General features: G+C 36.3%; 1 protein-coding gene across 1 annotated transcript in view; it reads right to left on the bottom strand.

Annotated features, from left to right (window-relative positions):
* Positions 1-678: 678 nt before the first annotated feature.
* The window catches only part of LOC108230990 (astrotactin-2), a 268,258-nt gene continuing 242,436 nt past the window's right edge, over positions 679-26,500 (bottom strand). Inside the window, exons 20-23 of the mRNA XM_017407677.3 lie at positions 16,383-16,524; positions 4,961-5,061; positions 4,160-4,343; positions 679-1,758 (exon numbers count right to left, since the gene is read on the bottom strand). Of these exons, the coding sequence (XP_017263166.1) occupies positions 1,521-1,758; positions 4,160-4,343; positions 4,961-5,061; positions 16,383-16,524 (665 nt within the window). The 3' untranslated portion in view covers positions 679-1,520. The remainder of the gene's footprint in view (positions 1,759-4,159; positions 4,344-4,960; positions 5,062-16,382; positions 16,525-26,500) is intronic.

The raw sequence follows: 26,500 nt of genomic DNA, 5'->3' as shown, positions 1-26,500 counted from the left end.
TTGACAGGCATTAAAGTAAGATCAACTTTAAAAATCCATTTATTCTGACACCCCATTGTTTTTTAATTATACATTTTAAATGTGTCACATTCTTCGGAAAAAAGACAAAGCAGATAGTAACACAGATATGTATTTACAATTAAAAATTTACAATATAATAATTTATTATCACAATTTATAACATAAAATTAACATATTGGAAAAAAAGGCATTGTTTGTCTACACTAGAAGAATATCCATGGCTTTGAAGATATGTCAGAGGTCTGACAAATAAAAAGAAAAGGATCCCGTGTCATCCCTACAATCATCAATTCTTCATTTCATGAAGTATTTGACATTTATGGTTGAAGTGAGAACAACTCTTTAAGCTGCCTGTATTTATTTTAACTTTTGGTCCTCACAAAAAAGGACGATATTTTCTTTTAAAAGCCAATCAGCTCATTTAGTGATTGTTAAATTCAATATGTGGGCCATATGATTCATTTGGAAACACGTTTAATGTCTCAATATGATGACTTAGGTCACTTTAATTAGATAACCAGCATATCTAGATCGTCTTTAATGTTTATAACAGTGTGGAACTCCAATTTTATTTAGCATAAGTTAAGGTGAAAAAAATTAAACAAAACAAAACAAAACAAAACAAAACAAAAAAAAACATTCATCATCTAGTCATTGTGTTGTACAGTTTATTTTAGGTACTTTAGAAATGAAAAAGGCAGACAATAAGATGATTCCTATAATTATGTATTTAAATTAAAGCTTTATTAAAATATCCATATGTAATGTTTAAATTCAACCTCTTTGCTGTCTTTGCATAATTTTCCCAGACACCACACTTGTCGATCCTGCTACCATACAAAGGCTTGCTATTTGAACTGAAACTACTGGATGTTACAGAAGTCTAACTACACACTGTATCACTTACTGGTTTTTAATAGCCGATGCAAAGCTTATTTTTCTAAATTAACGTGAACTTGAAAACAAGTCAGTGGTTTCTGAAATGGCTTTGAGACAACTCGGTTACTCCATTCTAATAAAAGTAGCAAAGGCAAATATCTTATAGCATTAATACTGTCCTTTTAAGATTTTTTTTTCAGTGTTCAAGGTAAGCACCAAAAATAACTACATTATTACATTCAAGGTATTCAAGCCAACCTTTTTTTTTTTTTTGGACTGAATAACATTTTTTTTTACATGTTTACACTGCAGTTTCTCACTGATATGCACAATCACTGGCATTTGGTCATGAGAATCAGGTCCGCTCCAGAGATTTTTCCGTGATCTTCATTTTATAATAAAAGTTGGCCACGCAAAAACAAGTTTTTGCTTTTTGGTGGCGCCAACACAATGTCCAGTGAGTTTTAAAGATTTCTCCTTAAGTCTCTCCTGGTTGTTTTTTTAAAATGCACCAGTCACATGAGAGACACTTGATACCGAGCGTACTAAAGAAGTTCGTCAATCAGTGATGTCATTTTACAGGAAAAATAAAAACCACTGCTTGTCACTGAATTCCTCTCTCATCGGAGTTTGGTGTTGCTGTACGTGTTACGCTGCACGGAAATGAGCTTTTCCATGCATGAGGTGCGACTGTCATGTAAAGAGCTATGCCACGTGTTGCTGGGAGGTCGACCCTCTTCGCTCCGGCAGTAGATATACGCCATGGTGTCTGTGCGGCTTTGGATATGGGTGCTACGGAGGAGGGACCGGCAGTACAGGCTGATCGTGTCCACCCTTCGAAGTATCAGACTGGCTTTTCTATTGGAGAGAAAGCATTATTATCAGTTCATTCAAACATGTCACAGTTTCTTTAGTTATTACTTTCTCCACCTCCACCCAAACTTTAACTTCACATTAGTTATGAGCAGTTTGGCTCTGCTTTCCAAAGACTAAAGGCCCAATAAATTAATTCAGGACAATAATCAAATATGTTATACACAGTATCTTCATATATCTTATCTATTCTTTTAGAAGTTTTTTTTTGCGTCATTTATTTTCAAGGTTTCATTCTTTCATCTCTTGAAAATTTCCGTTGACTTGCAGACCTAAAATGTTGTGAACACAGGTTCAGATCAAACTACAAGATATTACAGATATAAAAAAATGAGTGATTTACCAGCTAAAACAGCTGTTGAAAGCATCAGTCGTTGATCATGCTTTGATATATTAAAATGGAAGTAAATCAGCCAAAAAAAAAAAAATTGAAAGTTGTGCTTTTTGTCATTCTGACAGGACTAACAGTGTGGATCAAAAACAGAACATGCACATATTCGGGCAGTAGTTCTCTTTAACACAACACCAGAGGCAGCTGTCAAGAGTAAGTGAAACAAAAAAATTCTGTCTCTGGCTCCTAAGTCTGGAGCTGAGCTTAATGTAGGATGCCATATGTCAGATGAACAGAATTTATAAAAGATATACCTACGTAGAAAAAATGTGTTACTTATTGTAGGATTTTAAGCTTATATGGATATTTAGAATGGCAAATACACAAAGGAAGAAACGCAAAATTCCATTTATTTTAAAAAGCAGTGTCTGCTGAGCATCAACATCTGCCTTTAGTTAAAGCAAACAGTACAGACATCCTTTTCACTTATTTGCTAAAATGGGTGGGAGGGTGTGTGGGTTTTTTTTTTTTTCATTTCGTCAAATTGTTACGTCTGAAACAACAGAATACCAGTATAAAAAGATTTAATATGACTGATGACAAACAAAAATATTGTCAGGAAAATGAAGAACATAAACTGAGGACGAGTTTTGTGCAGCAAGATTTACAATTATGCAAGATTTATACATATCCTCCATGAGTGCAGCCCGATTACAAGGATTATCAAGCCAGCAACTAAAAACAAATTCAGGAAGACTGGTGTGGAAAAAGGTGTTCATCATAAAGGTAAGAATAAAAAGACATCGACCATGTATCGTAGCACGTGTAAGTCACAATATAGGCGTTCAGCTGTAACAATGGTGGACGTGTGGCGGTCTCATGGGATTCTCGGCTCCTGCAGGAGTGCTGACTGTGCTTACGTTCCTCTTGGCCATTCTTTTTACCTTTTAAAAGGCACCACCAAAGGAGCCTTCTTGTAAATTACCGCAACGAGGCTAAACCCTGCCAACTTCAGGCAGTAAATAATCCACACTCGCTCATCCAAAAGCACCCCCACCCCCTCCCCCCGATTTCACCCTCTTCAAGTTGCCCACACACATACAAATACACACCATCCAACAAGTCCAATCCACATTCAAGTCCCAATGGCCAACTTGTGTCTCCCACCCCTTTCACCAATCAGAGGGAAGCATAAACTTCCTACAGACCAAAATTATTCCTCAATTATTATATTATTTATAGCTTGAAAGAGTGCTTCCAGGCAGTGGGGGTGGACAAACCAAAACATCGGGCTGTAACTTAAGATTTTGTGTTGCTATCATCAGTGCTGGAGCAACTCACACAGACTCACACGCATAGATGTTTTTGTTCTAAACATTTGTTTTAAATCACTGTTTATGCTTCCTTCTTCAAAGTTTTATTTGTCAGTCGGCCTCTTTTTGTTCTCACAGTGTTGTAATGTCTCGCAGTCTGCTCAAGCTATCAATGAGGGGGTCCCTGTTCGGGAGGTCATGGGTGAGGGGATGTCGGGGTGGAATATTATGGTTACAGATTAGGTTTTTTTTATGAGAAAGAGGAGGAAATGGACTTGGAAGTTGAGTTAGTGTTAGCTGAGTATCGAATTTACTGTTTGGCCTGGCTGTCAAATCCTGTTTTGGCATTGCCATGGTGACATGTGGAGCGACTGTAACCCCAGAGTCTTAAAGGTGACCTTGCCCTTCCAGACATAGTCGTTCTGGAACTGTGCATGTTGTGCAATAGCGCTCCTGGACAATTGCAAGGAAGGTAATGCCAAGAGGAATTGGTGAATGATTTGAATCTGGCAGCAAGCTCAGTCAGATTTCCCTGTTATGTAAGAAACCTCAAGGTGAGGGCAAGGGATCATAAACAACTCAAAGTCATCCAACATGACAGAAAGGCTTAGTTAAATATCATCAAATTGAAGGAAAAAATAAGGCTTTTTGTCCAAACGAGATCAACTGTAACCCATCAAACTCTTAGGTAATTGTAAAAAATACCCCAGCTTTTTCTACAGAAAGTGTGTTGCCTTCTCACCTGGGGCCCAGCTCATCCTCACTACGCCACACAAAGTCTCCAAACTTCTCATAGTGGGAATTGTAGTGATGCTGGACTCTGTAAAGCATTGGAGGAGGAATCTCCATCAGCATATTGTAGGCCATCTGCTGTTCCTTTCCACTGGTGTAGCCATTGTACAAGTTGTACACCCTGTCTGCTATTTCTGTCAGGAAGACCAGATAGATAGAACACAGTCAGAAAGACACACTAGGAGTTTATTTTTATTTTTTTTTTATACTGTGGAATGTGAATGTGTTTTGCATCATATTAACTGAATCAGGCTCTCTTGTAGAAGAGTACAAATATTGTACTTTAAACAGTGGTACATTTTTTTTACTTTTTGTTTGTAGCTATACAAAGTCAAATTTTTTACATCTAATGTACCTTTTGGACCTTTGTCTTCACATAAGCTAAGAATAATGCTTTTAAAACCATAAGTCTTCAAAAGGTACAAAAATGAGTCATTGTCCAAGGTACCATGCCAGAATATTATGTGATACCAATGTACTTTTTTAGTTACATTTCTGTAACTGTGTATAGATTTGCAGTAAAGAGGAGGTTAATAAAACAATGTTACAGGAATTCACACCGTATGAATTTGATTATTTACAAATGAGAAGATGATGAGAAAGTGCACAGATTAAGGAGAGAATGCATTCAGGAAAATAGGTAAAGTGTGACAACGTGACAAGATATCAGACACAGGAAGAAAATGGAAACAAATCTTAAAGCAAACATGAAAACAGTAAAACATGCTGGAATGATAAGAGGCTCAGGTACCTTCAGCACGACTGTCATCCACCACTGGACAGGACGTGCGCACGGAGACAAAGCTCGATTCAGTCTGACTGCCCCGGTTATCCACTGCATAAAGGGTAAACCTAAAAATGACCCCAAAACAGGAGTTATTTGTAAATCAAATTACCGTCCCAACTAGGCAAGTAAAAGTTGCACAGACTGATATTAAAAACACAAGAATCCCCTAAAGATTCATCTCTTTTATTTTCTGCAAGTAAGTCCCTTTTCAAACATAACATATTCTAAATCAATATGAGTTGAAACAGTGGATTTTACTCGAACACAAGTAAAGTTAAAAAGTAAAATTTATTCCTCCCATTCAAAAAGGCTTGTAAAAGTGATGGACACAAACATGGTGCCCAGCTAAAATGAGCTTTTCAAACAGAGCTGGGCAGAAAATCAAGTGACATTTATTTCTAAAATCTTCATTATTTTTACAACCACAACAAATCAGTTCAGTATTCTTGTTTACATAGTGTACAGCATCCAAAATGTTTGGAAATTAATTTTAAAGGGTTATAAAGTTGACAAGAAAGAAGTCTTGCTTGAAATTACTCTTGGTTCACATGTGACAGTAGCACAGTTACAAAAAAAGAATATCTTGTAAACAATGGATGGTAATTTTATCATATTGAAATGATTTCACCCAGCACCACAATGGCAAAAGAAAAGGGAATAAATGTGGAATCTGGCCTGACTCCAAGAACTTTATGAGGACAAAGTCTGTCTCTCTGCAAATGTCAAACCTCTGGATGTTTTGGGTTGCATGATAGACTTCAGAACCACTAAGTACCTGATAAGATACCACAGCAAACAGTTCAAGACATTCCAAGAGGGGATGAGGCACACAGAAAAAACACAGCACATCTTAAGTAATGTAGGACCACACAGCAAGGAACAGAAAACAAATGACCTTTACATGTCCTTTTGAAAATGTCAATCTGTCTACTTCTGATTATGAAAAAGTACGAGGAGGAACTGGCCATCCTGAATCTAAAAAAGAAAAAAGCGAGACAGAGGAGGAGAGGGGGTGACTTGCTGCTAATCTCATCGATGCACACAGTTGTTTGTTGCTCTCATCTAGACGATGGTTGCACTCAACATGTCACTACTGCTCATTTTTTGACATACACAACATCAAATGTCCCTTTCAGGTACACAATCTTTTCCATCATTCTGTTGACACAACAGCTTCATGTCTGATATCATTTCTGGTCACTTTCTGTCACTATATTCGGTCACTATAGTTTGGAAATTTTAATTACACTTTTCATCACAACAAATCTGTGTTTGTATGCAGTTGCATTAACAGGCAAAACAGGTTGATTTAGTGGGTTATAAGATTTTAAGATGATTATTTACTAACACAAGTGCAAAACGAATGATTTTGATTGTCCTTACTAACCAGCTCTACTGAAATATTAAGACAATTTTAACACTTTAAATACCAATACACATTCAATAATCAGAGCCAAACCTCTGATTCATCACCCTTACTTTTACTTTTTGAAATTATTTGAATGAGGATACTAACTAAAACAGTTTTTAATGTTCATTTTTGCTGAATACAACACTTCAGCTCTGAATGGTGACATTTCTTATTTCCCCTTTTTAAGATGGACATTACACAAAGCCCATTTTAATGTTGCTCCATAAAATGAGATGTCAATGTAATGTAAAAATGAGCTGGAGTAAAATATAAGGGAAGTACTTGGTTTTGCTTACTGGTGCAGTTACATAAAATATTTGTTTGTAAAAGCCAAACTCAATATTAAAGACACCAAACAGCCATGAAGCATCACCACGGGCCATTCGAATTATCATTTGTGGATTTTATCTCTTCAAAAATAGGTGAAGTTATTAGAGAAGTATAGTTTCACAACTGTGCATTAGTTAAATTTGTGTAACCAGTTAGAAGCGAACAAATATTAAAATTAACCCCTTACACTAAGTCTAGTTTGACTAATTCTGTTTAGGTGTAAATGACAATCTCATATTGTCACCCAGTGTCCATTATTTTATGCCATATATACTGAGTAATTTGTGGTAAAGATTGTGCTGTATGTGAAGATTTACTGGAAAGGGGGGAGGGGGGCAGAGGGGAAGGCTGATGGTGTAGTTAGTGGGAGGTGGGGGTAAAAGAATCATGTTTTGGTCCACATTAGCTGTTTTTCCTACTGCAGGGGGAAGTTTTGAAAAAGTAAATTAAGTATTGAGAAATATTTATAACTGGTGAAGAAAAACTGTAAGCTTTCAGCAGTATTTCCACAGCGTAACCACAGTAAAAACATCAGGACGACAAAAAAAGAGGAAACCACAAAACAAAGTGAGACAAAATGAGCAACTCAGATGGAATTCCAATCCTGCAAACTTTTTGTAATACAGGAAAATAAAGAAATTACAATATTATTGTTTATGCAAAAGCCACTTTGCCCCCTACACCCATCCACATTTAATGTCTTTTGCAATCTGCTCCAATGCTGTTGAATGATTGTTTTGCTTGTAACATGACCTGTTTTGGCATTGTTCGCATACTTTGTCTGGTCTTGTTATTCAGCAGGGTGGATGTGGTATTCCCCAAGAACCTCAGGAAAGACTCGCAGGCCTCACTGGCTCCTCTGCCCGGCAAACAATGCCAGCATGTTACAGTCTCACTTGTTTAAATTACACAGCCACATAACGTGCAGATAAATACAGTGAGGTGGGAAAGAGGAGCAAAGCAGCAATATGACGCGACAGAGCTTTTATTTGGTAATTTGTCAAGCTCTGTTAGGATTTAGGGTCATATTATGTTTGATTACTTAAATGGGTGGCATCTGAAGGTTTGTTTTCTTTTACTTCCCCCCCATGGTGAGATTGGTATTTAAACCAGAAAAAGAAAATTGTTTTGAGTCAGGAGATTAGGCTTTCAGAAACAAAACTTAAAAAAATGAAAGGCCTAGAATTCCTTACATTGGTGCACATCACGTGCTGCCATTCATGTCAGAGTTTCAAACTAAAATCATCTTATGTAAAGAAATGATAGCACTGTAGCTGTTTTGGTTAAACATTAAAAACATTTTATTCAATGATTATTTACTGAAAGTTTCATAAAAATATCTTAAGTGGTTCATGAGATATTTTGCTCACAGACAGACTAAGCTGACTCCAAATAGTTAAGTGGAAAATTATAAACAAATACATTACCTAACTTGTTAGTGCTCAGAATGTGTTGGGGATCAGTCTCAGCTGCTATCACATATATACACACAGCAATTCTTGTCTTTTGTTTAATGTCAATTAACTGTGGCAGCCCTCTTGAATCAGATGGCATCCAAAAAAGTTAATCAGTTCTAGATGTACACCCAGTGATTACAGTCTGTAGATTTCAACAAATTTGTCCAGTGGTTCTTTGAGATATTTTGGTAACAGACAGACACACAACCAAATGCACACTCAGACACAGGCAAAAGCATAATATTTCACCTTCACCTTTCGGTGGCAGGTGATATTTGCTAGAACATGCATATGAATGTCACGGAAAATACATAGCAAACTTCGGAAACCATTGCCACAAGTATTTCTTACAATGTTTCACATATATGCAGTGTGAAAATAGCAGTAAAATGGTTTGAATAAACAGACTCCGAGTTAAGAACAGACACTCGACGATTATAAAGACTGCTTAGGAGAATGAAAGATGTAACCACAGTTTGCCCTGAAATGAAAATGTCAAATCCTCAAGTAAAGGAACTGGCAAGACACATGACCACTATGACCACCCACTCACAGAGGATACACTTTCCTTTGTCTCTTTAGTTTTTCCTATCTACATTCCTCGCATGTACTGTAGCTCAGCTCTGTATATTCCTGTTCTCTGATTCAGGGTCTCTAACATGTATGTCTGACTGGCTGTTCATGCCTCCTTTAGAAATGGCTTGGTTTGTTCATGTGCAAACAATGAAGCAGACAAGTGGCAGAATAAGGATTGTATAAATTAAAAATTGTTGCCATTTAAGTAACTATCGAGCTCTGGTTGAATGGCAGTAGAAACATAGCTGAACAAAAAAGGCAGAAAGACTAGAAACATAGAACAAAGCAGAAGTAATGAGAAAAAGTGATGGTCTGAGAGGATCAATTAGGGCAGTATTTTTGGCATGTCAAGAGCAGCCAAGACAGTTGGGGATGCCTTTTCCATTACATCAGCGTTTGGACACACATAAGTTGAGCCTGTCTACAAATCAGTCAAAGCTACAGAGCTGTTTCTCTTTGCCCGAAGAACTGTGTCAGCTTACAGTTCTTCATAGCTCTGAAATCCTCCTGTCTAAGTGGCATCGCACGGCTGTAACAGCCCAAAATAAGACTGCTTTGCCTTTCATTGTAAATTAAAAACAAACAAAAAGAAGCCTTGCACTGAATGAGCTCACTTGCACATTAGCAAACACAGCAAAGGAAAAAGTAATAAGGACCACTCTTCATTAAAAGTCACTTTCCAAATACCAAAGATTTCTAGAAACTCAGATTTTCTGAAACAAACGTTTTGCAACTTTGTGGCAAGTGAAACAGTCACAATGATCATCCTGGTAAACAGCAATATTAGAACAAACTTTTTTTTTAAAACCATAAAAGGGCTTTTAAATGACATTTAAATCATATGTTAGTGAAATTTTTATTTAATAAAAGTGGCAAGTCTGTTTCCAATCTTACAAGTGCTCGAAGTCAAGCAGATCCAATGTTCAGGCAAAAACATCACGTGGATTTTTTGTGTGTTTGTATATTTGCATTTAAAATTTACTGATCAACAACCACACAAACATTCACTGACAAGCAGGAGAAAATGTTTCAGATCATTTGGATCTAAGATGTACCATTGTTTTGGGTACACAGGACAAATGGCAAAATGTTTGGGGAAAAAAGTGTTAGTACATGAGTCTGCCATCATTTCCTAGAACCAGGCTAAAGTTAGACTAATTTGAAGTTCTCAAAAGCTCAGAGTTGTTGTCCACATTCAAGCATCTTCAGACTGTGACAGTCACATGTTTGCTATTTTCCTTCTGACTGACTGCAGAATGTTAACAAGACTGATGCTAGAGACAAAAAGAAGGCCGGGGGAAAAATGCAGAAGGAGCATGCTGCCAAGCATTCAAAGGTTCAGAGATTTTATCAATAACCAGAAAAACAAGCAAAATTTCTATTTCATAAAATACTTGTTTTATAACATTTACAATGTTTTTGTACAGAACAGAACAGCAGCACAAAGTTTTTCTCAACCACTGATTATTTATAACTATTTAATGAAAACATTATACCATAAAATTACAAGACAATTCACTTAATTGGTATACTTTGCACAATGTTAATATGTATGCAAAACATATTTATGGATGTTTGTGAAACAGTGGAGGTCAGAATAAGGACAACAGTTTGCTCGTAGGCTGCAGTTGAAGGTTGACCCTTGTCTGACTTGAGACTGCAGGCACCAGCTGGATCAACTTTGATTTAGTAGCTGAAGATGGGTAAATTCAGGCAGAGGTTGCTGGCACACTAACAAAGAAAAAAAAACAGTATACAGACGAAAAAAAAATGTAGCCATATAAGCAATTTAGGCTGTCAAAAACATGGAGACAATAGTAAAGAAATTCTGACGAGGCGTTTGAAGGTCTGGAGCGAAAGGAAGCAGCTGAAGAGGAAAGAGGAAGATGTGAGGCGTTTGGTCCTGGGACATTTCTGTGAGGATGCAAGATCTGTCACATGACTAAGGTCCTGTTTACATTTGTTGTTTTAAAACAATTTTGAATTAATTTTTAGGTGACGTGACTGCATGTGGTCGGCTCTGATGTTACATCACTGTTGTACTTAATGAGGTGACTATAAATGCAAGATAATGCTGTTGTTCTGTGACAGAGAGCATGCTATAGCTTACAGTGACTGCAGAGGGTTCAGACAGCTCTAAAACAATTAGAGCAAACATTATTAAAATCCTGATAAAGTGACCCTTTTTGTTAAGAGGGATTCCAAGAAGAAGTTCATTAAAAGTTTTACTGGGAAAAAAAGTATCTTCAAAATTTTCCAAAGGATTGCTGTTTAATTATCTTTAATCAGCCAGAAGCTGAGCAGACGTTTTTTTTATTTTATTTTATTTATTTTTTCTGAGACGTCTGCACTGCTGTTTGTGTGGGGTTATGTCAGTTCAGTAGGAGGTCCTTCACTGAGGCTCAGGATGGATTGTTGTTCAGACTGCCAAACATATGCAGATGCAAGAGGTCTAGACCACCTCCGAAGGTGGTTTGACTGAAAACATTTTCAATGCACACTGAGGCAGTTCAGGCATGTAATATTGTCTCTTTAATTATTGACATTAGTTTGGACAGTAGAAATATTAGCTCTTATCTCTTATTAGTTTGTAATAGATTGAACTTTCAAATAGTTTATTGTATTTACTAGCATACAAATAGGCATAGAAAGCAATTTCTTTCTGAAAAGAGCAAAAACTAAAAAAAAGACTTATAAAAAAAGTTTTTATAAACACCTTCATCAATTCAAAAAAACTAAAGTTAAACATATTATACAAAGTGTAGTTTGAATGACTCCATAGTTTCAGGTTGAAGTGCATAAGAATGTTATCTCCAGCAACTCTTATCTTCTCATATTTTATCTTTGAAACAAATTTGAAACTTCACATAGCATTTTAGTTTGCAGGGGAACATTGGGACCACAGCAGCCTGCTGCAGTGATCAAATGTAAAGGGAATACTTCTCAAGCTCTTATCAGACCTTTGATTATAACAAGTGGAGTTGGCTGCAAACAGATGGCTTCTTAGACGTAATTCTAACGCAAGTTCTCCTCTTATCAAAGAAAAACAACACTGTGGAGAATGCCTAAACACAGATAGGAGTGCTACAGTGTCATAAATAAGGTCCTTGTGGCAGGTTTCCACAAGTGGAGGCCTTGGTCCTGGATTTTAGCAGTTCTGCTGTTCTCCCACAATTGGTAAACCACTATCAAACATTTTAGACAACTGAAAACTGATATTTTTAGATTAAATAGTCTGCAAGTTAACTGTACATACAATATGGTACTAACAATTGTTTTGATTAAAGTTAACTGCTTCCTATTTTATAATTTAAACACTTAGAAAATGGAAACTTTAAATGTCTGTGGTGCAATTTCATTACCTGGTATAATACACAAATAATATATATACTTACAGAAATTGATGGTCCTCAAATAAAAGTAATAAAATCTTGTTATGCTTGTATTTTTGTACATACATTCCTTATGTTTTGTATGAACGTGTTTAACTAAAGAAACTTGGTAATGATGCTAAGCATCGATTTATCTGGCAAGATAAACAGACTGATACATGCTTCTTATCCCTACTTTTAGTCCTGATTTATCTGCTATGGAAATTAGTGCTTTAGGTCTTGTAGGTTCAGTCTTTTATGCTCTGAAGACATGACTTAAACAAAACTAATTTTGAACCAAAAATGCACATTACAAATAAAGACAAGAATCTGTCACACAACAAGAAAAACTTTTTTTTTTGTTGTTGTTTTTTAATGTGGGAGATTCTGGTTAAGGGAATGTTCATGTAGATATTAGAAACTAGAACCAGATGTGTGGAGAGCAGAAAGTATGACTGAAAGCAATAAAGGAACATTAAATAAACAAAACCAAAAATGAAAAAAAGAAAAACAGCAAGTGTAAAGCCTACAAAAATAAAAAAGTAAAACCCAAAACAATAGAAGAGTACAAAAAAAATGAAAAGTATGACTAAACTGCAAATGATTACAAAATAAAATGTACTTTTTGCATAGCATATACAGAGTTTTTGTCTCATTTGTTCACTTTGCAAACAACAAAAGTACCTTGACTATCCTGATAATGTGATTTCAACTGCAGTAGACAACTGAAACCTTTGTAAGGAAAAGCATGTGATGTATGTTTCTTTCTTTGTCTCAGGGGCGCAGTACAGGCCTACATGCACAACAGGGAAAACGTGACAATGGTTTTTACAAGACTTTCAGTCCCGTAGTCTCTTTTGGAGAGACATTGAAGACGTTCCCAAACAAACCAAGGTTGCCGTACAGCAGGACACCATGGAACAAAACATAAGAACAGAGGCAGGACAGAGTAAGTGTGACACACGAAAGTGTGTTTCGTGTGTCCGGTAATAGCCACAACAACATCTGGGTCCTGTCTGCCTCCCCCAATGTTGGTATTTCAACTTAATTTCAAGATGTAGAGGGAACAAATAGTGCCCATAGGAAACACAGATCACATTTCAACCCCATCCCCCCTCTCATTTGTGAATCCTAGTCTGATTGAAAATAAACGATTTCTGCTTGATCGATGAAAAAAAAAAAGTAGCTTCTTGTGCTTTAGGTGTTTGTTGGCAGTGTGTTTGATACAAGCCTACTAATTGCTATTTTCTGAAGTTTATAATTTTAGTTTAAAGGTCATTATAATGTATGGGACTACTAAAATAAAGACTCATATGTCATCTTATCACGCCATGTTCCACACACATGTCGGAATGTATGAAGGTGCACATACATGAAAACTTTTGACCTGCAGTGAGAATGTGGGGACTGCCACGCAAACCTTTTTAGTTGTCAGTATCAAACTACACAGCACTGAAACTTTCCTAAATATATTTCCACTCAAGGAGCATTTGAAATAGGATGTTTTCTCATGAGTCTGAGCATTTACAGGGTAAACCTGAATGGTAAAACTGAACCACATTTAACATCATACAATGATACATATAACACACTTAAAAAATGATTGAAACAGCCTCAATCAAAGGTAAACTGTAAAGTTTTCTCTTTTTGTCACTTGTAGATGTAAACATGCATCGTTGACTGCAGGCTTGCAATGTAAACAGAAAGTTGAGGTGCATAAAACAAATGTGAATTGTCTTAGGGGCACTTCCATTCTCATCAAAAAGAAAATGGTATTGAACAAGCATATTAATTCAGAGCGAGTCAGGTGTGATGATTCCTAAGGCTGACAAGGTGTAGCCAATGACACCTGCTCATCAACAGATGAATAAAGTTGTGCGTAATTGTGGAACAATGTCAGCTTTGGTGCTACTGGAGGACATTGCCAGTAGAAGAATTGAGAGGGAGCGTGTTTTCAGGGATCACACCGACCTGCTGGCATGCCTGGCTTATTAGCCAATATAGATTGCCCGGAGCCATTCTTTTGGCTGAACTTGCCCTTGCATTCCAGAGGGAAACTAAAAGAAGCTGTGCATTACCAGTGCCAGTTAAAGTCCTCACCATGCTGGGGTTCCTTGCAATTGGAGCCTTTCAGAGGGAGCTGGCTGACAGGTCAGGTATTTCACAGTTGTCTCTGAGCCATGCCATGCCAGTTGTATGGGATGGCTTTATCCGTATGATGAAAGGATATATTAAATTCCCCTACATTGTGGCTGACACACTCCGCTGATGTATGCATATATGTGCACAGTTTGATAAATCTGAATATTTTTGCGTATATGCACTTCTCAAATTTTGTCTGTATGCCAACTTCCAGTATGAAAGCTATGCATTCTTTCATGCATGAGGCCCCAGGTCCTCTACCAGAGGCCTCAGGGCTTGAGGGTTTTGCGCAGCATTTTAGCTGTTCCCAGGACTGTGCTCTTCTGAGATCTCTGAGGTTTTCCAGAATCTGTTGTAGTTTGGTTATCGCATCCAATAGCAAACCAATAATCACCAAGAGGGGAAAGAAAAGTCAAAATTTGACTTATAGCTGTAAATGCATGCATAGCTAAGACAAGTGTAACAGCACTGTGACATCTTATTGCAATATGTTATGAGGACATTACACGCTGTGGTTAAACAGTTTTTTGACTTTAAGAAAATCTATCCCATAACAAGGACCCTTCTGTATTCACTAAAACCTCTGACCAAAGAGAACATAAAAGAACGGAAGCATCTACCACATTGAGACTAAGTATGCTTTCCTGCTTAACTCAACCCAGCTGTTGGTCAGGAGAAGGTAACAAAATTCACTCTTCTGAAACAAAATAACGTTTGCAGTAGATTGTGTAGACAACCAGGGAAGGATGTGGTACTGTTGATACTTCCTTATTGATTTTTGGGTATGTTCAAACATGGTGCCTTCTCCTGATGAATTAAGCACATGTGGTTCCTTTTTATCTAAAAAAAAAAATGGTATTCATGACCATCTCTTGCTCCTTCACAAGCATGTGACTACATATGACACCTTTGAGGCTCTCTCGCTGACCATGTTAAAAACGCATCCAAACATATTCAAAGATTTAAATATTTTTGGAGGGCTCTCTGTCTGAATCAACAAACTTCAATTCGGTCCAGGATCTGTTTTTTGTCATTGTACGTCTAAGGATAAAAGAGATCATTTAACATATATATTAAATCCTAATGAATGGCTGCAAATATACAATGAATTTGAAAAAAAAGAGTATGTTAATATATTTGATAGTTATTGTAAATTACAGCTCAACACTTGTTTCTGGCATGTAAATTGACAGTGAATACAACTATTAAAGCATAACCATACAACCATAATTAAAAAGTAAAACATTGTTTTAAATGCATTCCTGAACACATTCTTTTATTTATCTCAGAGGAAGAGACGCAAATAGAAAATCCATGAAAAACGATTTGTTTGCCATGGTCTGCACGCAAGAATTTCCAAGAAATTGGTATTTTGTTCAAAATATTCTGTTTCAATTTATGTTTTTATTTATTTTGTTTATAGTTTATATATCCCACATTGGTTCTTCTTTATCCTCAGAATGAATTGGTAACCTCAGGGGTTCACCAAAATGTATTGCTTAACTGATGACAATCTTCATGTCAGCAGTTGTAAATAAGTGAATGCATAGTTTTTTCATCCCAGTGATAGCAAAAGAAACAATGCATAGGTACAAATACTGGAGTGACGAACAATATCTGTCATACTAATCCCTGGCTGTATAAAAAGTACAGAACACATGGACTAGACATTTAAATAATTGCAGCCGCCCTTTAAAATGTGGAACTGAACTGATTTCTCATTACAACCACTATTGTTTTAAACAGATCTTACTTGTCTGGTAATTATGATTTTTTTTTGAGATTCATAAACAATGAACGCAAAGATAGTTGTTGTTTTGATATTTGAAAAAAGTAAAAAGCAGGTAGATACCTTAAAGTCTTATAAACAGTTACCTTCCTGTCTTATACTGCAAATAAACACTAAACAGCAATATTTTTATTTTGCTAAGATAAAATAAATTAGGTTTTCTTTCTTTCTTTTTCTTTTTTTCTTTACCCCATAGGGATGTCTGCGTACCACTTTTCTGCCCTCTGACATAAAGGGGAGATAATGAACATCATTACAGCTCGGTTTGTCTGCGTTATTTGACAAAGGCAAAGGGCATCTGCAGACTTACTTGTAGAGGCTGTCAGGTTCCAGGCACTTGAAGACAACTGAATACACCACAGACTGGGGGTGGTCTCCACTCCTCCTCCCAGCAACAACACAGGATGAACTCAAACCAGAGAACAGGTCATCCATCAAGCTCAGAACTTCACCTGGGAAAGAGATAGAAGAAGAAGAAAAAAAGCATGAATACCAAAATACTAAATGAGATGGAAAAATTGCACAAAAGGGTTTCTATGGTTGTAATTTCACGACTGACGCAGTTTTAACCACTGACTAAACGTTTTGCGATTATAAGAGGAGTAGTGAGAAACAATGTTGCACAGCACAACTTATCCCACTGGAGATTTCTACATTCAGTCTAGTAGCTTTTTCCTTGTCATTAATTGTGCCATTTGACTCTGGTTTTGTATATTTCACCTCTGCCTGCTCCTGTGGGAGCTCCATTGCCAGAAGCAAACCCAAGGCTAAATTAAACTTGACTTTTTACTGGCAGCAACCCCTACACATTACATTATAGAATTGTAAGGAAAACATGATTTCTTTCCTTCATGAACACATGCATGGTACACTTACAATGACATCTCACTAAGCACACCGGTGTCTCACAAAACAGTGCTTCATAAGCTGTGAAATATTTTTCTTGTCAGCTTACAGGAAAGGCGAGCAATGCAGAGTTGTACATTCAGACACACACACACACACGTACACACACACAACACAGTTTCCAGTGCTCATGGGGGTGGTGGAAAAAAGAGGAACCTGTCAAAATAGTTTAAAAAGGCTCAAACAGTTAGATTTCCAGCTATTTCTACATGAGGTAAAGGGCAGCTTAGTTTTAGCTTATGATACATGGGCCAACTTATAAACACAAGGAGTAAGTCTGGCTGGTGGGGCACAAGGGGATGGTAAGAAAAGGTTGGAGAAGGAAGGAAAAAGAACGGCACGAATGAATGATTTGACCTTTTCACAGAAAGAGCTTTGTGTATAGGAGGTTGCCACCAAATACATTCCAGCACTGTGGCAGGGTTGCTCTTTCAAAGAGCATACATTTTTTAACATGATTCTCAGATTGGATTCATTTATACTGTTGTTAGCATTTACTTGAAAAAATAAGCAGATTGAGAACACTAAAACTGGTTATGTCAAAATGTTGACATTTGAGTTGAAACGTTGCAATAATTCTGATGTGAGATAAGATTTATATTTCAAGAAGCACTTTTTGCTATATTTTATCATATGCATCTTACATCACCTCAACTAATATGCAGCTTTAACTTTCAATCCGTAGGACCATTTGCAGTGTGTTTATACAAAATATCCTGATAATCTTAGAGGGACAGCTAAAGGGCAGGAAGGGACAGGTAACAGGCTGGGGGTCATAATGTTACCCAAGAGACAAAAAAGTATCATAAAAGTGAAGTTTCCAAGGAATAGCAGTTTCTTTAAAGTGTTGGTAAACCTGAGTGGAGCCAAGACCAAAGTTAATTCCTGCCATCCTAAAACAACGCCAAACTCAAAAATGCCATAGCAGTTCATGCAAGCGGTGTTTCCTAAACCTCTACCACATCTGTCAATTGGTAATTACAAAAATTTCTATGGTTATTTTCAGAGACAAATAGCTAAAGCAGCAGCTAATTGTAGTACTTTTGGTGCAGCCAGGGGCTGTCTAAAGGTTTATAAAATAAGCCTTCACATGAACCATTACAATTGTTTTGGAGATTGGACTTGTTTTAATCTCCCTCCAACTGGTTTTTATTTATTATCCAAACTGAAGCCAATAAAAGAGATGTCTACAAGATATTATTTGTTCATAGCCTTTCCACAAAACCCAACTTTAAAAGATCTGAACTATCCCTTCAAGTTGTTGAAACCAAATAGGTACATTTCTCATGTGCTGTTACACATACATTCTACAAATCTGATAAATTAAAAACTGAATACTAAAGAATTTAATAATTTGTGTTCTTATTTGTTACATACAATACATGTATTAGGAAATAACTACAAGCCAAAACCAAAAAGAATAAGAGAAAAGAAAAATAAAACTCAAATTTTGACATGTGTTTGGTCCTAAAAACAGACAGTTTTGTTTTCACTTAAAATTTACAATTGCAGAATTACAAGTGTAAGTGTAAAGAGTAAAAACTATCTAAAGAGACAACATACAAATTGAAATTCAATTGATGAGGAACGTGAAATTGAATGAAAGATGACACTTGGTCACTCTCTAAACTTAGCTTACTTTAGAGTGCAATGTGATAAATCCATCACACCACTTGTTTAACTAATTTCTTAAATTTGAAGCTAAGAATGATCAACCTCCCTATAGGAGTATTAGGTTAATACCAGTGGTGATGACTCAAATTCAGATACACTGGGCAGACAGTGAAGATGAACTCTCTCATTTCTCTTGGTGTTTGTGTATTTAATTGATTTACATTGTTCACACACCAACTATAACATCGGTGATAAATTTAGGATACACATTTATCTCAGTTCACCTTGTGTAAATTCTTCCATTCTCAACTTGTTATTACAAGCGAAAATAAAAATGTGCCATTAATTCAAAGACTTCTGCTACTAGGCAATCTTGAAAATTTTTCCAAATAGGGAAGGGGAAGTGATGAAAACCACAAAGAAAAGAAATACGGAAGCAATGTAATAAACAGGAAAGAAGGTGGCCTATCATATTAGGGTTTAGGATGTAGACATTTGTCATTTTATTCAGTCATCAGAATTCACCTGATGATCAATGATTAGTACAATGCAGATATATAAGTTAGGAATTAATTAAGTAATTACCTAAGAAAAAAAAATACTTGAATAACTTGTACAAGCTCTGCCTGTAAAATGAATAATTTCAGATGTAAGGAATAAAACAAATGAAGGACATGTACATATGTGAAAATTTGTAGTAGGCTACTTTGATTAAGTCAACACAATGAAAAGAAAGAGAACAACTTTCAGGTCCATCTAAAACACACCTTATTGGTCTTAAACAAACAAAAACAAACATATATGTTATGCATTAATACAAAACATATCAGTAACAAACTTTAGTCTTAGGTTGATGGGAGAAGCTCTTTTCAAACGGTTCTCAGTGAAAGCTATAAACTGTCATGCAATTACATTAATGTAAGTCTGTGCTATGTTGTAGGGGTAAAATATACAGTAAAGGGGTTAACATTAATAATAATTTTAGTTTTGACAATGATTCACAGAAAATTCTAATTGTTATAATTCTTTATCATCTATTTTAATTCGTATTTCTAATAATTTAGGACAAATGTCAGTTGTATTACAAGCAACATCTTCATAAGGTCAAAAGGTCACACTTGTATTAGTACATGCAAAAACAGCATTTATATTGTATGATATGCAGCTTAATTAGTGTAAAAATAAAAAAAAAGACACTGAACAATCTAATCAGTAGCATTGTCTCTCTTTCTCTACTGATTTATTACAAAACAAAATTGCAGTTTGGATATGTTTTTGACAGAAATAAATTATGACAGTTCTAACCACCTACTAAAAATAGCTTAAAACATTAAATCAAGGCAGTGGAATTTCCACTCACAAATCAAAACAATCTCAGAGGTACAAAACTTAAATTTCTATTGCTTTTATATCATGTACTCCTCTCTTACAAAGATTTTGATGGTCTTATTACTGTAATGGGAAGTTCCTGCAGGTGATCTTGATAAATGTGTTGAGAAGATGGATTAAGTCTCAGTTCATTGTGTCTAGGCTGTTATCACACTGGCTTTTTGTGCTGCTAAGCAACAACATAATCTTGGATGAACAATGACACCGTTAGATATGTAAAATTTCAGGATGTACTTCAATCAGCATGTGATTGCTGGTAGTTTATGTTCTCTGTTGCACATTTATCTTGTCAGTGACTGATCACATAATAAACCCTGATTGCTCTGACATATCCCTGTTTTTGGGTGACACCTTCTCCTGTCAGCTAACATGTTTTCCCCTTTATTTAAGTTTCACACTCCTCCCTCATTGCTTGTCTTCACTTCTAGCTTGCTTATCTATCAACAAAAAAAGGAGCAGATGTACTTATTAAGCTGAATTTTATTGTTATTTTTTTTAAGCTAATTGATCTGGCTTCCCTTTCATTTTTGTGCTTGTTTACTGTAATTTTGTGCTAATGTCAGGCGGGGGCAACCAGCTTGTACACTAAACTTCAAACCTAGCCTACCACTGAAGAAGAAGTATGGATATTTAGGCCTAATGTTTTACGTTTGTTTATACAAGGTATAACAAGATGAAAGTTTAAGTACAGTGTTTCTGAAACTGTTACAATGTGATCAAACTTTCAGTACATGTGACTGTAGCAGACTTTGGAGCCTCAAGGGAGAGACATCAAAAATGATGTGACTGTTTTATACATTGACAATTGACCATTCTTTTAATGTGTGGCTTTTGTGTGACTGGGCTAAAATTTAACACTAAACCAAATTTTTAGATGATTGGTCTTTTCTAAACATCTCAGTGGAGCAAAAATATTGTCTTTGGCCTTTCAACCCTTGTGAATTTTGGGCATTTTTAAAGATGAGAGAAAAAAAAACCTTTATTACTTGTTTATTTGTAATTAGGGTTGAAACAACAAAATACCTAAAGATAATATTTGAGGTTCTTTGTCAAGTAGTTTGTTTCATGTAAACAAAAAGGCGGTGCAACCTAGTAATAGTGTCATTTTATCTTTAAGCAAATCCCCCTGAAAATGGTCGGCTATATAAACAGCATTAAAAAATTTGTATAAAAACAACCAGTCAAAATCCAAAGAGCTTCAGCAAGTCTGAAGGAACTGTTGCTGAAGAGCCCAAGATGAGTGGAAGCAAAACATAAATAAATAAGAGCTGATTTAGAACTTGCACAGCACTATGCTTTTTTCCTAATTATCAAAGGCCTCAGCAATCACTCAATAAATCTTGCAACAATAAAGTCACAAAATCAGCAGAAATCCCTTTATTTTGTTTTTTTATAATATCACAAGGGATTAGATGTGAGGAAGAGTAGTCTGAAGGCAGAACAGACTGGGATGATTAAATAAATGTGCTCACACTTGCAAAACAACTCTATTGCAAAACTGGAAGTGTTTTTTACAAGCCACTGGCACACATACTGGGCCACACGTATGACTGTGTTTGTGGTTGTTTGCTCACTTCCACTGAGGACTTTTGATTTTGACTGCCCCCATGTTGGTAGCTTGTCATTACCTAATTCCTATGTAAGGAATTAGGTAATGATAATCAACATCTATTCCATTAACCATAGAATAAGGTATGTAAACCCACCCAGAAGTAGCATTTATAGTTTTACCCATCAGAGGGGTTCCTCAAGGGTAGGCCTGTGGTCCGTCAACATTTCTGCCGATACCAAAGCCAACATAGCTCACAGCTGGCAAAAATTAAGGCCCTTGAAATTCTATTACGGTAAAAGCCATTTTGTGCAATTAAAACCTCATGGTAAATTCCAGGTGAAGTTTTTAGTAAGCAGAAAAAAATGAACAAATAAAAGCTTATCATGGGAATGTGACTAGGTCGACTGACTGACAGTGTACAAAGGGAACCACTTGGATTCAAACACACTTTCAAGCCTTGTAACTATGGTGGAAGTTGCAAACAAGCCATGTTTATTTGTACAGACCAGTGTCATATACAGTTTCTCAAAGGGTTGTGCCAGCCCACAAAAGTAACAGTTTCTGACCTAGGCTGGCCCAAATTTGCAACAAAAACAAGGAATACCCTTCTCAAGAACTTCAGCACATAACAAAACACCCCAAAGAAAGGATGGAAAGGCATGCAGGAAAAGAATCAAAGTGATCCTTTCTCTCTGAACGACATAGGGTGCAAAATATGGAGAACAATAGTAAAAAATCAGTATGTACATAGTAGAAATATATACAACTATGGACTTCAGGGTGTGCATAGAAAATTCTATGTGTGAACATGTGTTAAACTGCAGCTGGATGCAGAGATGTGTGTGGGTGAGCACGTGTGGCATTACATGTAATGCTACAGCCAAGCCCTGTAATACTGTTATCACTGGCATATCATTTCCTTTTAACCACTAAATTCAGGCACTGTGTTTTTGCCTCAACCATTAGCTGCACACGTGTGTGTCAGTGAGGGAGTGTATGTGCAAATCCTATAGGTCAGTGGGTTCATACAAGGTTTTTTTCCTCTAACAGAGGAAATTTGAGGGAAAGCGGCAGGAAAAAAAAATCTCAGTAGTGAGGCACTTTTTACGCAATTAAGCTATTAGCTCTGTTCACTGCAGATGACGTCCAAATACAGCCCATTTGTTTGATGAACGTATGCAGCAGTTTAGTTGCTGTATTTAATATGTACACAATTCAGATTTTCAGACTAAGATTACACTGTATATGCTAGAAGTAAAGGTGAATACAGTCTCTAAAACAAACACAACATAAGTGTTATATTAACAAACAAATCACAAGCTTTATATTTCCTGTTGGCAGCTAAACCTACGAGGGCCTCCTTCGTTAAACTGTCAGCACTCAGCCGTTCACTCCCCTTGCTGAGTCTGAACCCTTTCCTCTCTCATTCACATGTATCATAGATTCTACACAGGTCTTGACACATAGAACTGTGCTACACAAAGAAAAGAAAACAGAGAACTAATAATGAAAAACACAAAGGTAAACATGACATGGAACATGGCATTGTGTTAATGTCTAAGAAGGGGGAAACCTTTCGGTAGGAATAAAGTATTAAAATTGATTGAGTTGATCTCACAACTGTTCAAATTATAACAAATCCGGTATAGGGCCATCCTTTTGGACAACACAGACCAGAGCAAAGATTTTTCATCAAAATATTATTATTGGCTTAATGAATGAATGTTTTGCTAATGTCATCTTTTTATCAAATTCCAAGTAAATGCAAGTTTATGTTTTTATTTCTTAGGGCTTAAATTTGTTAATTAATCTGAGCTTTTAGTGGTCAATATTTACTGCATAAAGGATGGTCATAAGTGACCCTATATAGAATTGGTGGAAAACAGAAAATCTGACATGGAGTAAGGAAGGTGAAGTGAGGCAAAGAGAGGAGAGGAGAGGAGAGGAGAGGAGAGGAGAGGAGAGGAGAGGAAAGGAAAGGAAAGGAAAGGAAAGGAAAGGAAAGGAAAGGAAAGGAAAGGAAAGGAAAGGAAAGGAAAGGAAAGGAAAGGAAAGGAAAGGAAAGGAAAGGAAAGGAAAGGAAAGGAAAGGAAAGGAAAGGAAAGGAAAGGAAAGGAAAGGAAAGGAAAGGAAAATGAGGAGCACAGTAAAGGAGAACTAAAACTAAACTAAAACACCTTAACTTTATTAAACAAATCAGAGAAGCAGGAGCTTGATAATCATCCTTCTCACCGAATCCAATTTATGCTGATATTAATACTCAAACATTAACTGAAAATGAGCTGATTCCAATAAGCTCAGATTCTTTGTTCTAACTTTCTGTGACTATAAACTTTGAAGTTGTGCAAAAAACAATATTTTAGTTGTCATACATGAAATAAACTAGTGTGATTGGGGGCCTCAAACTGACTCTAACACGGGGGCCTTCATCCTAAAAATTCCAAACTCTAAATTTAATTTTCAAATCAAAAATAGGATTAAGGAAAGTTTTCTGGGTCACCAATACACATCTTGATTTTGCAGACCACAGAAAAAAAATTACACTCCTTTGTGCAATAACAACTTCTTTAAACTGAACCTTTCGAGGGCCTTCTTCTTGCATGGACTTTTGCATTTTACTTTTGCAAGTTCAACAGAATCAACTGTTTTTAGGCAGATAAGAAAACAAATCCAAAACGTGCATTATTGTAGTGGCCCCAGTGGGAATAAAATTATAACTCTGGCAGCACCAGTGTTCCCTCTGAATCTAGAATTTTCCCAACAAACTGGAAACCATGTGTCATTTTATTGGAACCAGTGCCCATTACATAACTGATGGATGTTTTCAACAAACACAGTGCTACTTTCCAAAAATGAATGCCCACTTTGCATCAACAACAATCTATGAGTTGTGGGTTCTAAAAGTGTATTTGCTAAACAAACATTTTATAAACAATTTTATGAAAAAAATGACTGATGAAATCCCATGTTGTTTCTTCGAAGAAAGTGAAACAAGGAGCAACAAAGAGGAGGTCTTGCATCTTGACAGCACATTGACTTGGCAATCTAATTCCCCCCAAGCAACAGATAAGTGTTTAACCTGGTTTTGATATAATCAAATATACGTTCTGGGATAGGTATGAATGAAACACACTGAACTAATTCAGTGACAAAAAAATGATTAATTAATCATTTGATTCAAAACAAATGATTTGTATAGAATAAAATTCTATAGAATTTCTTTAGAAATTCTATAGAATTTTATGAGATCAAATAAAATTATAGATTAACAACACTGATCGCAAGTATGAAACCATCCATCCATCCATCCATTTTCTTTTACCCGCTTCTCCATTGCAGGTCGCAGGGAGCTGGTGCCTATCCCCAGCTGTCACTGAGCGAGAGGCGGGGGGACACCCTGGACAGGTTGTAAGTCAAGTATGAAACCATTTTTTTCATATTTATTGTGATTTAACAAATATAGGATGTATTACTCCTGCTGCTACATTATATGCAGTGACAACATGGATACTGCTTTGCATTGAAACTTTTATGGGTCCCCACCAAAATTGTGAGAATCAGAAAATGGTGTTGTGTTTGACTTTAAGAAGCCCCCACTTTTTGCTGCACATCAAGAAACTGGACACGGTGCAATGGTTTGTCACAGACCAATGACCCCCTGAGTTGACCATTTTGATGTGACCCAGGTGTGGTCCGGTTTTATTGCAGTTCATTTTTTTTATTGTGGTTCCATCTCTGAATGGACCTGGATTCCTCATTAAATATACATAATATAAATAATGCTTCATTTTTGTTTTTGCCTTGCTATTAGCTTTAAATTGAAAGACAAAAACTTTAATTCAAAATGAAATTTGTCAATGTTCAACAAGTACTTTGGTGTTTTTTTTTAATTTGTCACAAACATTGGACTTAAGCACTTTGGTTCGCCTTGCTGCTGAAAAGTGCTATATAAATAAATTTCACTACACTTCACTTTACTTAATATTGTTATTTTTACCAACCAAAGCTACAAAGTTCTGATTTTCTATTTGTCACTGAATTTGCCATTAATAAAAGCTAATTTAGCAAGCAAAAACATTTAAATCAGCTAAAAACAGCAACAGCTTTAAACTCTTAGCTCATAAGCTCATGTAAACCTAGAGAAAATACAAAGTGGTGCTCCAACTGGTTGAACTGTCTGTTACATTCAAATATGCAGAGTTTACCAATATTGGCTAGTTTAGCAAATAACTAACAATGAGATCTCAACTTCGTAACAGTCCATCTAAAGGATGAATTGTTTCAAAGTTGAGAACAAAACAAAAAAAACCCCAACAAATACCAGTATACCAGCCATTTTTCTTATGGTATGAAACTGTAACACATTTTGGTTGTTGTTGATTCACAGGAGCTATACCTTCAACAAGATACCAGATATTAAGCAGCACATAGGAGGAGCAAGATGAATCGTTGACAATACAGCGGGCTCTTTCCTGGCATCTTTCCTTGAACATGGCCCCTAATGACTCTCACCACATGTTGTAGTCTTCCTGTCAGTCACACTGCAGTTGTCATAATGAGATGTGATTCAGCTTGTCAGAATGCTCTAGTAGTAGTCCCCCATGGTGGTGAGGATGGATGGGGGAGTTCTCACTTGCTTTAGTCTCCTGAGGAAGTGCATCCTTGGCTAAGCTTTCTTGGTTAGGTCTGTGCTGCTGAGTGTCCAGGAGAAAATCTCAGTGATGTAGACTCACAAATATTTTAGCATTGCTGACCCTCTCCGCAACGGAAGCCACTCATATGCAGCTCTTTAGTTTTGCTGCTTTGAAGAATAAATTATGGCTCCTACACCATCTCACAAACTGTTCCACCTGTTTGGTAAATTTTGCTAGAGGGTCTCACCATCTTTGTATCATCAGCAAACCTAAATAACTGGTTTGTAGATCCAAAAAAGGGGTTAAAAAACAAAAAACAGTAGATAAACTGTT

This window comes from Kryptolebias marmoratus, linkage group LG14 (genome assembly GCF_001649575.2).
Source record: "Kryptolebias marmoratus isolate JLee-2015 linkage group LG14, ASM164957v2, whole genome shotgun sequence".
Taxonomy (NCBI): domain Eukaryota; kingdom Metazoa; phylum Chordata; class Actinopteri; order Cyprinodontiformes; family Rivulidae; genus Kryptolebias; species Kryptolebias marmoratus.
The sequence above is the reverse complement of the archived record's forward strand: the minus strand, read 5'-3'. Positions and strand labels throughout refer to the sequence as shown.